This window comes from Palaemon carinicauda, chromosome 22 (genome assembly GCF_036898095.1).
Source record: "Palaemon carinicauda isolate YSFRI2023 chromosome 22, ASM3689809v2, whole genome shotgun sequence".
Lineage (NCBI taxonomy): Eukaryota > Metazoa > Arthropoda > Malacostraca > Decapoda > Palaemonidae > Palaemon > Palaemon carinicauda.
The window spans coordinates 47,829,667-47,845,035 of NC_090746.1; the positions used below are offsets into that span (position 1 = coordinate 47,829,667).

The 15,369-nt window shown below is 31.7% G+C and overlaps 2 protein-coding genes across 4 annotated transcripts in view; one reads left to right on the plus strand and one right to left on the minus strand.

Annotated features, from left to right (window-relative positions):
* Positions 1–10,124, minus strand: part of LOC137616422 (receptor-type tyrosine-protein phosphatase C-like) — a 174,997-nt gene extending 164,873 nt beyond the window's left edge. Inside the window, exons 1-4 of one of the 3 annotated variants that reach the window (XM_068346166.1) lie at positions 9,876–10,124; positions 9,542–9,584; positions 3,940–3,982; positions 303–381 (exon numbers count right to left, since the gene is read on the minus strand). In XM_068346166.1, coding sequence (XP_068202267.1) covers positions 303–381; positions 3,940–3,970 — 110 coding nt within the window. In that variant the 5' untranslated portion in view covers positions 3,971–3,982; positions 9,542–9,584; positions 9,876–10,124. The remainder of the gene's footprint in view (positions 1–302; positions 382–3,939; positions 3,983–9,541; positions 9,585–9,875) is intronic. The other 2 variants (XM_068346164.1, XM_068346165.1) reach the window with 2 other exon arrangements.
* Positions 1–15,369, plus strand: part of LOC137616421 (uncharacterized) — a 742,648-nt gene that overhangs the window by 80,450 nt on the left and 646,829 nt on the right. The window lies entirely within an intron of this gene.

Below are 15,369 nucleotides of genomic sequence, written 5' to 3' on the forward strand. Positions count from 1 at the left end.
AATGTCCCATCATAGAATTTTACAAACTCATCAACACATTCACCTGAGTCTTTAACCTTCGTCCATTGGAGTCTCTCACTTCATTTCTAGCAATCATACTTTGCCTAGTTTACAGCCACATTTGAAGATGCACAGACATATACACATACACACTCACACCTGTATCTATATAGATATTAACATATGTATATTATACATATATATGCATGTATATAGGTTTGTATAAAAATGAGTGTGTTTGCATAGATAAACGTGCTTTGTTTATTCTCTAGGCTGCATGAAAAATTTAATTGGTTACTTACGTGTACGTGGTCGGACTATAATAGTAATTATAATCCCGAAATGTCTTGCATTCTTGGCTTGCAACGAGTATTGCTACTCCTGAAAAGAAAGACGAATTGAAGAATAACACAAAAACACCGATAAAACAATGTTATCAAAGCTGATGGTAATTGAAGTTATGCAAAGATGAGAAACATTATTCAAGTTAGTATTAGTGAAAAATGTCGTGACATAATAGGATTAGAAAATTTTAAGATATTGTAATCAGCATTGTCTACAGAGGTTTTTATCACCATTTTTCTTTTGCAATGTTGTGGTAGCTTATTGGAAACGTCCCTGCATGGCTTTGTGTTGGATGGGACTTCGACCCGTGCCAGCTACATTGTTTCCAGTAGTATCTACAACCTTAGCATCATGATGAGCTTGGGATGGGAGGTTTGGGAGCCTATGAGTCTACTTGCTGAGTTATCGGCAGCCATTGCCTGGCCCTCAGTGGTCCCAGTTAGATGTTCAAGACGATGAAATACAATTACGAAGCATAAACTGGACTCTTGATTTTTCAATCAATATTCCTTATAAGATTTTGGGAAAAAACTGATGAGACTAACTCCTATTTGAAGAAGCACATCTGCTCTGTTCATTAACTAGATCGTAAATAACATATTTATGGTTTCAGATTTTTTATTGCAAGTTGGCGCTTTAGTAAGACTTGCTATTATTGTAAAAAAAAAAAAATCCTATTCAAAATCTTATATGATTCCAAATATTTATTTTGACAACGCTTAGCAATTAAACGATTATTATACAAATATTTTATTACAATTTGTGACAGTAATTACTCTGTCAAGTTAGCTAAAGGTTTTTAATCCAATATTACTTACTTTGGGAAATTTCCCACCACAACAAACCTAGATGTTTTGCACAAATGATAAGGAAAGTCTCTCTAAATTATGCAGCGTTGTTTTTTCAAGGTTGTTAAACAATTGCTAGGAATCCTATTGGGTCATATATAGAGAGACTGTATCTGAACTGAATATGTTTTCTGGTCAATTATCTCTTAAGACTTTGCGTTTTTCCTTGTGAAATGGTCTATGAATTACGTCCTCCATGTAAGCAAGGTGAAAACTCCTAGATATAACACTCATGGAACCTTTTAAAGTCTAAAGTGGACCAGCCAACCTTCTCTTATGATTTCTGTAAGTTTTATATTTGCAATGTTTCTTGCACTGCAATTACTATTCCTTTCGATCATACTGATATAATCATCTTATATCCTACCACTGTTATAACCATCATCATTTTCCGATGACAAAATATTGGTAAATAAACGACTCAATACTCGAGTTTTAGTTTCTCCTTTCCATAAAGAGGGATAATCTTGATAAAGATTCTGTTTTGGTATTATAAAGCGATAAATAGTAAAAGAGAAATACACTAAGAAATAAAATCCTTATTTCTTTCTAATTTATTAATCGTTTTTACACTCACAAATTACATCATTTATTCGAATCGTTGAAAAGTGGTATTTCCTGTACTTTTGCAGGAAAAGCAACTCGGAGTGTAAATAGCGTTATGATATCAAACTTGACATTAAGCTCTCTCTCTCTCTCTCTCTCTCTCTCTCTCTCTCTCTCTCTCTCTCTCTCTCTCTCTCTCTCTCTCTCTCTTTATGTATGTGTATGTGTAACTATATATCTTTCTTTCATGTGTAAAAATATCTGTCTTTTATGTTTGTACAGATAACAATGAGAACAAGAATGACTTTTTCGAAACAAATTCAATTCTTGCCGAATTCGGCCATCGAAAACTTAATACAACAGTAGTCTGAACTGACAGTATTCTATTTAGCGATCAACTGCCAAAAAATAATAATAATAATAATAATAATAATAATAATAATAATAATAATAAAGAAGCCCCTGGGTAACATAATAACAGATTCTTGACCTACAGATGATGTGAGCATACAAGGTATAACAGTAAGATTACATATACTGTGATGATAATCAACAAAATCAAATTTTCCGATAACCAACATAAAAATAAAGAAATAAACATCGATAAGTGTTTGATCAGATCAATAGAAGAGAAATACGTTCACGGTGTTCTAGATTCCAGACAGCTACCCAGAAGCAGTTTCACATTCTCCATCATTCGTAGACTTAGTTTGAAAAGTTGGATGTTATAAGCCCAAGGGCTCCAACAGGAATAAATACCATGGAGAAGAAAGGAACGAAGGAAATAAATAAACTACATGAGAAACTTCTGAAGATATCTGTATGGAAAGTCCAGCAACCCCAAAACTACACGAAAATACTGAGAAAATTCCGATTGACAAATTAATCACAGCATCCATAGAAGATATATTCAAGAAATCAAATTGGGAAAATGTAGGAATTGATATTAATGAGGAAATACCTTCACAACTTAAGATTTGCAGATGACATAGTTAAGTTTAGTGAATCATGGGAGGAATTGCAAATGATGATACAATATTTGAATCGAGAAAGTAGAAATTTAGGACGGAAAATTAATATGATTAAAACTGATAATGTTCAATGAATATAATGCCGAGGTTCATGGACGAACCTCTAGAGATTGTTAATGAATATACATACTTAGGATAGACAGTAACATAAGACCAAAATTAAAAGATGGATAAGAATAGGATGGAGAGCCTTTGGTAAACAAAAGGAGATTATGAGAAAAAAAAAGCCACTTTATCTAAAAAATTAAGTATTTAATCAGATGGTCCTACCGGTATTAAATTATGCAACAGAAACTTGGAGTCTTACTAGGGCCTCAGAGCATAAGTTAGTTACAACTCAGAGAGCTATAGAAAGCATAATCACGGGAATAACAATAAGAGACAGTGGATAAAAGAGTAAACTAATGTAGAGGATATTCTAACAAGTATGAAAAAGAAATGGACGTGAGCAGGACATAATGAGAATAACAGATGATAGATGGACAAAAAGAACAAGAGAATGGTCCCTAGAGATTACAAAAGAAGAAGGGGAAGAAAGAGAAGGCGAGGGATTGATGAATAAAGAAAATTTGCTGGTATAGACCGGCACAGAAAGACCATAAACAGACACGAGTAGAAGGACATGTCTGAGGCATTTGTCCTGCAGTGAAATAATTATGGTTGATGATATATATATATAATATATATATATATATATATATATATATATATATATATATATATATACAGTATATATATATATATATATATATATATATATATATACATATATATATATAAATATATATATATATATATCTATATATATATATATGTATATATATATATATATATATATATATATATACATATTCATATAGATATACACATATATAATCGTATGAGCCTGTGTGCCATTATTATTATTATTATTATTATTATTATTATTATTATTATTATTATTATTATTATTAAATTTAAAAGAAAATAATATCATCAATGTAATTATTAAATTTTTTATTAATTTTATTAACATTGTAAATGATAATCTTAATGAACTTATTAATTTCAATAATTCGAGCATGTATAACACTAAAATGCTATAACAACTGCTAAATAAGCAATCTGGTATACTCGTGCACGTCCAATACAATATAAGAAAATAGAAAACTTGGCGTTTATGAACTCACCTAAAATGGAGGCGATGCGAAGAGGCCACATCCTGACAGCAAACTGTAGAAAAGAAGTTTTATTTATATATTTATTTATTCCTTTTGTTGGAATATTTTCTTATAGATTTTCCACCAAATAACTACGCCTAGATTCCAAGACTTTTTATGTAATAAAATTTGAAGAAAATTATTTCTAAAGACTGTTTTGAGACATTTGTGAAACACTGTCTTGCGGTTTTCTTCTCATGTTAACTTAATATATATATATATATATATATATATATATATATATATATATATATATATATATATATATATATATATATATATATACATATATATATATATATATATATATATATATATATATATGCAAATATATATATATATGCATATATATATATATATATATATATATATATATATAGATAGATAGATATATATACATATATATATATATGTATATATGTATATATATAAACTGTACATATAACTCACAAACAGAACATTAACTAACAAGATAGCTACCGATGAGAGCGTAAGAAAGCTGATATTCTGAAAGGAACTGCGTTTAGTTCAGAAAATACAAGGTAGACTCCTAGAGAAAGGCTTACAGGGAAAGGCCTCGAGAGAGGTGTTAAATATCACTAGTGAAGAATTAGTTGCTGATAAGCCTCAAAAAGCTTTGGATCAACCAATGATACGGCGACTTGGATGTACCATCTCTTTAAAAAAGAAATAAAAAAACACAGCTAAAGCGTTGCATCCGTCAAGTGGGATAAGGATTTTACAACATCAGAAGGTCAGTCCAATGCAGACCAGATCTGAAATGTTCAGACTTTAACAGCATCATATATTTGAATCTTTAAGATAATTTTACATCCAAATGAAACTATAAGTTGTGGAAACGTTCTGAGGTAACGTTCCCTTTGAAAAAGAACAAAGATTATAGCTATTACTTATGATAAGAGCTGCCCATTTCTTTTTTTTTTCTTTTTTTTTCAAAAAATTAAACAGACACAGGAGATCGCACGAAAGGAAATCCTAGCTTATTTTGCTGTTTATATATCTATTAAAATGACTATTTTTACCGCCCGATGGTTGGAATTTTAGTATTAGAGGTGAATTAATTTTAGTTCACCTTAGCTACAAGTCTCACGGTAGAGGGACAAGTACTGAAAGTACTGAAGAGGCATAGTAGGTCCTGGTGATTTTAAGAATATCCTCACCAATATGAGACTACCAGTCGTAGGAGTCAAGGAAGATATTTGGGTTTACCTGATATATATATATATATATATATATATATATATATATATATATATATATATATATATATATATATATATATATATATGTGTGCATGTGTGTATATATATATATATATATATATATATATATATATATATATATATATATATATATATATATACGCACAAGCACACACACTCATATATATATATATATATATATATATATATATATATATATATACATATATATATAATTATATATATATAAAGCAAGGTCAACTGAAGTACTCCAAATGTATTCTTACTTAATACTTGGTATTTAACTAAGAAATGAAATGTTTAAGATAAATCTATGGAGGGTATAATAAATTATTCTATAACTTTTAAACCAGTGATAAAAGTTTTACGACTAAGAGGTGCAAGTAATTGATAACATGAAAGTTACTGAGTAAGATTAGAATAACATAATGGATTTCACAAAGTACTATCTGTTTATGAATCTTGGACGAATTTTATCAAGGAAACTTACGTCTACATGAACATGAAAATTGTATCTCTCTAGTTGTGGAGGTTTTATTTTTTTTTTTTAATTTTTATTTTTTTTTTTGCCAAATCCTGAGAGAGAGAGAGAGTTGTGTGAACGCTAGATTTATATATTTATGGTTTCAGATTTTTTATTGCAAGTTGGCGCTTTAGTAAGACTTGCTATTATTGTAAAAAAAAATCCTATTCAAATTTTTATATGATTCCAAATATTTATTTTGACAACGCTTAGCAATTAAAAGATTATTATACAAATATTTTATTAAAATTTGTGACAGTAATTACATCATTTATTCGAATCGTTGAAAAGTGGTATTTCCTGTACTTTTGCAGGAAAAGCAACTCGGAGTGTAAATAGTGTTATGATATCAAACTTGACATTAAGCTTCTCTCTCTCTCTCTCTCTCTCTCTCTCTCTCTCTCTCTCTCTCTCTCTCTCTCTCTCTCTCTCTCTCTTTATGTATGTGTATGTGTAACTATATATCTTTCTTTCATGTGTAAAAATATCTGTCTTTTATGTTTGTACAGATAACAATGAGAACAAGAATGACTTTTTTGAAACAAATTTAATTCTTGCCGAATTCGGCCATCAAAGACTTGGTACAGTAGTCTGAACTAACAATATTCTATTTAGCGATCAACCGGCAGACCACTGATACAGAGAACGTGTCAGTTGGCTTTCAGGAAAATCTGGCGAATTTCTTTTTAGAAAAGAAACCTTCACGAAACTCTTAACTTCATTTGAATACACTGAGAGCAGACCAGGCATACGGGAATTCCTGCAGGGATATTTACGATACTGAAGAAAAGCACTTGCGGAAAAGGGATTTAGATTATTTTGTCAGAAACATGATAAGTTTGACAAATCAATGTAAGAAGGAAAACCGTTTAAGGGGCAATAATACTCTGTAATTGATTATCTGAATCCAAAATCGAAATAAAGGAAAATAGAAAATAATGGTAATCTTACACACTATATGTAAGAGTTAACATATAACTTTGTCTACCTTTCAGTCCCAATATTCCTGCTTTTAGTAAAGATTATATGTAAATTATGGATGAATTAAGGATAATTAGAGATGGCAAGCAACCTTTCGTAAAAGATTATCTACTGTTTGACAAATATTGGAAGCACCAAATTGATTTCTCAGATCTTAGTGATATCATGTTTTATTATATACTAGTGTACCTGAGCCATCTAATATCACGTCTATATATATATATATATATATATATATATATATATATATATATATATATATATATATATATACATAGATAAAGATGCACACACACAGATTTACTCCTTCCCACCGCACCTTTCTCCTAACTACAACACGCTGGTTCGGCAATTTGTAGGCGAGTGTGGTTTCCAAGTTTACCTAAAGGCCTCTCTTGCCATGGTATGACTATTTCCTCTCCCACATAATTGTGACAGAAAAGATATATATATATATATATATATATATACACACATATATATATAATTTTTATATATATATATATATATATATATATATATATATATATATACACACATATATATATATAATTTATATATATATATATATATATATATATATATATATATATATATATATATATATATATACATTATATATATACATATATATGTATATATGTATATGTATATATATACATTATATATATACATATATATGTATATATGTATATGTATATATATATGTATATATATATATATATATATATATATATATATATATATATATATATATATATATATATATATATATATATATATATATATATATATATATATAGGTAAATACCGTTAAGTGGTGTAGATTGCTTAAATGCATTACTTCTGGAGTAAGGAAATTATTGATAATGGTCCGAATGACATAGTATTGGGCAGGTTGTGAATGTTGTTAAAGGTTTAAAGGCCACTCATGAATGGCAAAGGCAAGGCACAGTGACATTACCCTAGCTAGCAGGGCAATACCCAAGAGACTGACCATATATACATATGATCATCGCCTAAGGCCCCTCTCCTCCCAAACTAGGATCCGATGGGGCCAGGTAATGATTGCTGATGACTCAGCAGATAGACCTATAGGGTCCTACAAACCTCCCATCGTTAGCTTTACAAGGATGGTGAGGTTGCAGATGCTAAAGGAAATTTCGGTGTCCAGATAATTTCCTTTGTTATGGGTGTGTTTTGGAAGTGAAATTGTGAGATTTCCCAGAGTCAGATAACTTGCTTTCTTTCATATACATGATTACAAATGGATAATTTTTCAATTCCACCGGCCTATCTCCTTTGTTCTTTGCTGATCAGTTTTGCATATTATGAGTTCTTTAGTTCTTTATATAATAAGTTATTAATAACTATTTGAGTTGGTGGTAAAGGTTCTGAAATATTTTTTGTATAAACCTACAGTGTGAAACCAGTATTCCAAAGAGATAGGTTGGGGGGAGGGGGCCGGCAAATTCGAGGCTTAGACACGTGGGGTAAGAATAGACTTTCATCTTGAAAAAAATATTTCTTGACCGCAAGAATGAATCAGGTCTATTATTCCATTATTAGGAAATGCAAAGATAAGTGTAAAGACACAATTTTCACAGAAATAACTCAAACATGCAAGGACTAACTGTTATAAGTAGAAGAAACTGAATCATGAAAGAAGTCTCTGGGCAACATGATACAGGATTCTTGCCATACGGATGATGTAAGCATACAAAGTATACCAATAAGACTACATATTCTGTGACGATTGAGCAACAAAATGATATTTTCCGATAGCCAACAGAACAAAAAGATCTAAACATCGGTAGGTGTTTTATCAGATCAATAAAAAGACAAATATCATTCACGGTGCTCTAGAGCAGTGGTTCCCAAACTATCTTACCTGACGCCCCCTTTTTGCTTCCAGTAGACCCGTAGGCCCCACTCCTCTCTTTTTTTTTATATGAAATAATTCTTACATTTATTTCTTAGCATTGTACAGGAAAACAGATTTCTGTTTGTATTACAATTTGATAATGAAAGCAACTTAAACAAATAATAGTACATTCCAGTAACTAAAAACGAAACATTTGGTTCAAAGTGAGCGAAAAAAAGTTTGAACATTAGCAAATTGGCAAAATAGAGTTGCAATTTTAAGAATAGATTATTTGAAAACATGCCATATAATATTTGGAAATACATATGAGACTAAGGCACAATTTCTGGTCAAATTTAGTGAGATGGATGCAAATATGTAATGACAGATATTTGTTTTTTTAATGATTTCATTATTCTATTAAACAAGTAATTTCGAGAAGATGACTTCACGTCCCCCTTGTATCGTCCTCACGCCCCCCAGTTTGGGAACCACTGCTCTAGAGTCTAGACAGCAACCCAGAAGCAGTTTCACACTCTCCATCAATTATAGATTAAGCATTTGGACGATATTATTATTATTATTATTATTATTATTATTATTATTATTATTATTATTATTATTATTATTATTATTATTATTATTATTTCTTGTCGGAGCTCTTGAGCTTATAACATCCTACTTTTACAAATAAGGTTTTAGCTCACCTAATAATAATAATAATAATAATAATAATAATAATAATAATAATAATAATAATAATAATAATAATAAGCAACAACCCCAGTTGGAAAAGCAGGATGCTATAAGCCCAAAAGCTCCAACAGGGAAAAATAGCCCAATGAGTAAAAGGAAAGAAGAAAATACAGAAACTACATGAAATGAAAAGTTCAAATACTTTATACAAGTTGGGGGAAAAGCAGTGTAAGAACATAGAAAAGTCGTCATTCATTTGCTCACCTAAAATCGATGCGAAGCGAATGGGCCACATCTTGAGAACAGGCTGTTGAAAAGAATAGTTTATTTTGGTCAGCAAATTTTCATTACTTTCAGATGTTTCACCAAATAACTAAGACTAGAATCCAAGACTTTTATATTGTATATTTAGAAGAAAATTATTTATAAAGAATTTTTTGAGACATTTGTAAAACATTGTCTGGCAGTTTTTTCTTTATGCTAAGAAATATATAAAACTCACAAACAGGACACAGTTTACAGATATTTATGACTATTTACTTTTCTCTTGAGTGCAAACATAAGAACCACTTCTGCAGAATCGTAAAAGGATAATTACCAGTTGCTTATGACAAAGTGATCTTGGTAGATGACTCCATGAAGACTAGCAGTACTTCAGCACAGGCGAAGGAGGCACTAAATCATGACGCGATCCGTCCTTTGGTTACTCTCGTAGATAACCCGTTTCCTGTGACGTTGCAGATTGGATTTGATACCAGTAACCCTGTTTTTATTTTTAGATTATTTCTACATATAAATGCAGTCACGCCTTTCTTTGAAATATATCCTAACTTTTTTTTGAGTAAAATATTTCTTTTTATTTCACTGGAATAAGTCCTCTTTCTATTTTAACTTTAAAAATTTTATTTTCATGCTCATGCAAACATGAGTTTTATACATTTTTTTCGAATAATTTCAATATTGATAATGATTTTGATAATCACAATTCAATAATTATGAGAAGAGGAAAACTCTGATATTAATAACCCATTACATTAGGAGAGCTTTGGTTTTGAATCCTCCAGTGATAGAGGTATTGAAAGAGCTGATTAATTATCTGGTAAATAGTGATATTGTTTTCTTTTGCTCTTATTCAGTGATTCTTTTGCTGTCATTAATTTCCACTTCTTGGTCTTATAACTTTTATCATTGAAAAAAAAAATGGCTTATCTTAGGTTATGGCTATATTCTTTATTCTTTGTCAAAAGATGAAATACAGTGATAATTTTCTGTAACTTATAATTTGATTTAAACGTAAAATTATCTTTAAGATTTAGATAGCTGATGCAATTAAACTACAGTTTTCAAAACCAGTAAGTTTCGGTTGAGCGTTACAAACTTTGAGCATTTCAGGTCTCCCCTGAATTTGACTAAACATCTGATGCTGATAAATCATTATCCCCATTGACTGATGTACCAAGTGAATTTTGAGACTTATCTGCTACTGCTTCTTTATTAGTGCTATATTACCAATTTACTTCCATCCAAAATATCATCTTTCTCATTCTCATTGGAAATCATCACACTAGATAATTTCAGGTCTCTATTTCGAAATGTTACAAATATCCCAGCAGGCTTAACTAAGCTGTACCACACCTTTACTTTCAAACAAGTGCTTGCAGAATTCACATTGATAAATCGATTTTCGTTTATAATAGCCTACAATAGATTCAAAATTCCACCTGCCAGCCTTCTATATCCTCTGCTCAAGTCGAAATTTAACCATTAAATTTTTTTGAGACAATGCCACCTAAGTATCCGGACCATACAATAATTTTTTCCTTTTTTTTTTTTACTTTCACGGGTTCTTTACGTGTCTTAATCTCAATATAATTAATATTATAACAAGAAATTAATCTTTTTGTAGGTACATTTTATTACTTGTGTATTTCTAAAACCAATTCAACACAAAGTTTATCTGTTTATTGTTTTTGAACTCTATGAATTATGACTAAGAGTATTTCACTAGACTTATTTGCTTGTCTAGGTCCTAGGAGACCAGTTCAAGCTAATACAGCTCTCCAACTGGAATGGAGTGAATAATAAACGATAATGGGTAAAATGTTTCCGTATTTTCATATTTTCTCTCTATAGCAAAGCATCTCCATAATATTGTTATTTCTTTTATTTTGTTCTCACAAGTAAAATTTATTTATTAAGAATGATTCCATTTAAGGTTGGGAATCAGGGTTCTGGACAAAATTTCAAAATATCACAGAATTCTTTATTCCCTACTTTTTTCTTCGTCTGTTTATTTCCTCCTTTCTATCTCCTATCTTTGTTTTTAAGAAACTGTTGATTTTTTTGGCATCATCAGTAAATCATGTTATGATCACTATCTGTTTATTTAGATTTATGTAGTTCAAATTTGGGGGACTCACCGCACAGTAGTAGACACTGAAGTGAAGATTAAGAAAGTTTTTAGACATTTCTAACTTTGTCATTTTATTGAAAGCTGTTATTTTTATCGTCCTCTTTGTGTTTACTGTAACAGCACAAACATCTCTCCTGACTCTGATGCTTAGTCAGACATCCGTGAACGTACGCTAAACAGTGACATTTCGCCGATAAGATAAAAAAGATAAGGACAAGGTCTATAGAATACGATGTCTTCTCACGCGCAGATTATAGTCAAACCAAGGTCCTTTAATGGAAGGTTTAATGGAAGTGGTCGGCTCATCAGTGAGGTACGCCCATGTGGGCGGAGCTTTTGTGACGTCATTTATCGGTGACGGTGGCTGAGGTTTGATTTGACTAGACGTAGTCTCATTTGATACCTGTCACGTTCATTTCTTCCAGAAGAAAAAGAAAGAACATTTTGAAAAGACCAATCAAGAACTCCTGAAACTGGTTAGTTTGGAAACGGAAGTGACAGAACCTAAGTTCACATTAACTGAAATAAACAAGTTATTTTAACCTGTGCTAAGTGCAACACAGATAAAATCTCTCATAACTAATGTCTGTCAGTCAATGCAGCGATGAAGACATATCGTTAGCTTTCACTCTCAGAAGCATGAGCACCAAATGATATTCATATTTGCGAACTAAAAGAGGATTTCCTCTGCCATCAAAAAGTACACTGAATAAACGAACGCAAAATCTCAAATGTGAGCCGGGTATTTTGCATTCGGTTCTGTCACTGATGAAGGCAAAATCAGAAGCAATGACGGAAATTGAAAAACTTGCCGTTATTTCTTTTGATGAAATGAATATTTCTAGTAAGTGGATTTATGACAAAGGGATGGATGTTTTGTATGAACCTCATAATAAAGTTCAAGTGGTTATGTTAAGAGGTTTGACGGCAACCTGGAAGCAACCCATATACTACCAATATGATGACTCTAATGTGCATAAAAAACTGACTGATATCATTGTAAATGTTGAAAAGGCTGGATTTGCCGTCGTGGCAATTGTCCATGATCTTGGATCTACTAATTTGAGGGTTTGGAAAGAATTCGGGATTGATCCCCTTAACCCAGAAAAAGTCTTTTTTAAAAATCCATGTGCTGACAAGAATGTCTTCATATTTGCTGATGCTCCCCATATGATAAAGTTAATTATAAATTATTTTTTGGATCACGGTTTTCTTATGGAAAATGGAAATAGCGTATCTGATGCCTGTGTCCGTGTAATGCTAATGAAATCCGTATCAGAGTATGCCTTAGCATATAAAATTAATAAAACACATATCAATGTAAGTGGCTTACAAAGACAGCGTGTAAGTATGCTGCACAGCTACTTTCAAAGTCATGTGCTAAGACATTGTATTTTTTAGGAGAAAGGGGCTTTATTAGAGAGGAACAATTGGAAGGAAACTGCCGATCTTATAGCTACAGTGAATGAATGGTTCGATGTCATGAATTCTTCTATAATGTTAGGAGACATAAAAGCCCGCAATGCATTTGTGAGAGATTTGGATAGCCAGAAAAGTGTTCTAAAAAGAATGGTTGATGCTAGGCTGGGAATGAGGGTAAAAAATCCAAAATTTAATTGCCTTTACAAATTCCAAAAAGGTGTGATATTATCTTGTCACTCAATGATTGGGCTATATAACATGCTAAAACAGTCAGGATATTTCTTTTATTATGACAAGGAGATTGAATCAAGACTGTCTTGGAATTTTTTTTGGATGTATTAGGCAGATGAGGGGTTCTCATGATCATCCCGATGCAGTAAAATTTAAGTACAGATTGAAAAACCTTTTGATAAGTAGGGATATTGAACTTGTTAGCGATAAGGCAAATGAAAACCTTGACCCGTTATCCCATGAAATGGTATCATCTGAACGTGATGGAAATGGACCTGATAAATCTTTCAATGACAGGGAACTGGCCTTAGAAATATGTATGACAAACATCATTTTTAGAGACTTTTAATTTGATGTGGATCTTAAGAATGACGAAATGTTCCCTGAGGAAACAGAATTTGCCAAATGTCAGAAATCCATTGACACCACAGGATCTGTTATCAAGGAATAGTCCTTAAGATATATTGGTGGATATGTAGTGAAAAAAGATTTTGTTTAAATATCCAAATTTAGTGTATATTGTTGATAGTAAGACGTCAGCGACATGGGTCCATTATATAAGTGAAGGAAAACTCTATGCACCATCCGACGATTTTTTTTTCTAAACTAAAAATTTTTTGAGCAATGCATGGGTATGGGCTTAGACCAGGAAAAGAATGCATAAAAACAATGGCTGCTCAATTGAAATCTTCTGTCATTGGTGTTCCTGACGAGGTTGTGGAATTTTTGACCATAATATGTGTTTTTTAGAATGCGGCACCTCAACAACATTATCGATATAAGTAAAAAGAAACAGAGGACTCATGCTTATCTGAATTCCATCTCTATTAAACTGTCATCTTTGTTCTGTTAATCTGTTAGGATTAAAATGAGAATCCTTAACTTGCTGTGTAAGATTTAGTACCAATGACAACTTTTTCTACGTTAATCTATACCTCTTTGGTTAAGGGTAAGTGACAGTCAATACATTACAGTATTTGTGTTCCCTTTTAAGATACATCTATACCCTATGGCTATGTTTAGAAGCATCAGAATATTATTAAACTTTGATGTATGGTCTGCCCTAAGGATAATCTGTACTTTAATAAAAAAAAAAAATAGAAATAAAATATTAGGGAGTATTTTTATTTTGGAAAGGTATCCTTGCATCGTGTTACTACGTATACCTGTCAGTCAATGCCAAAGACTAGGTCAATGCTGTCAAGGGAGACTATACAAGGTGTGACGTCATGCGCAGACCGAACGTATTTTCGCTCGCTGATGAGCCGACCTCTCCCATTAAAGGACCTGTCAAACCATTCTGTCGTGGCCGCTGAGACGATTTCTGTTCCCCTGTACAGCGTACCCATGTCAAAATATTTCGACCACTTAAAGGAAAAATGAACACTGCGGTTAGAGACGAGCCATCCAAACTGAGTGAGACTAATGCTAGCCGTTAATGACAGATGACATTCCCCAAGGTATACCCAGGGTGCATCCTCACCTTTTTCACTAATCTCACTGGATTAAGACAAGATTAAATCTGCTCTCTCTCTCTCTCTCTCTCTCTCTCTCTCTCTCTCTCTCTCTCTCTCTCTCTCTCTCTCTCTCTCTCTCCTGTTATTCTTGTCGAGCATACAGTATATATTTCATTAGGTACACTGTTAAATAAGCGTAATTTTAATCGGACATTATCCGTAAAAATATACTGTTCATAGCCCTAATTCAGTAAAATATTTTTACCCTACCTTGTTATGTTATTACGGGTTGATGATCATAATATCACCATTTAACGTCAATATTTCCATTTATTAGACAGTAAATGCCTGGCAACATTTTTTACTGGATTTTTACCGTTTTTTTCGGCATATCTTTAACAGTGTAAGGTATTCATTTCTATAAGGATAATTACAACCAAGTACATGTCCCCCAAAATCATAATCCCGGGATATTTGCCAGTTTTATCCTACCGTCTTAATATGACTCGCACAGAAGGGAAGTTTGAAATCCGATTGACCTGTCCTTGGAGGTCTCAAGGTTAAATTTA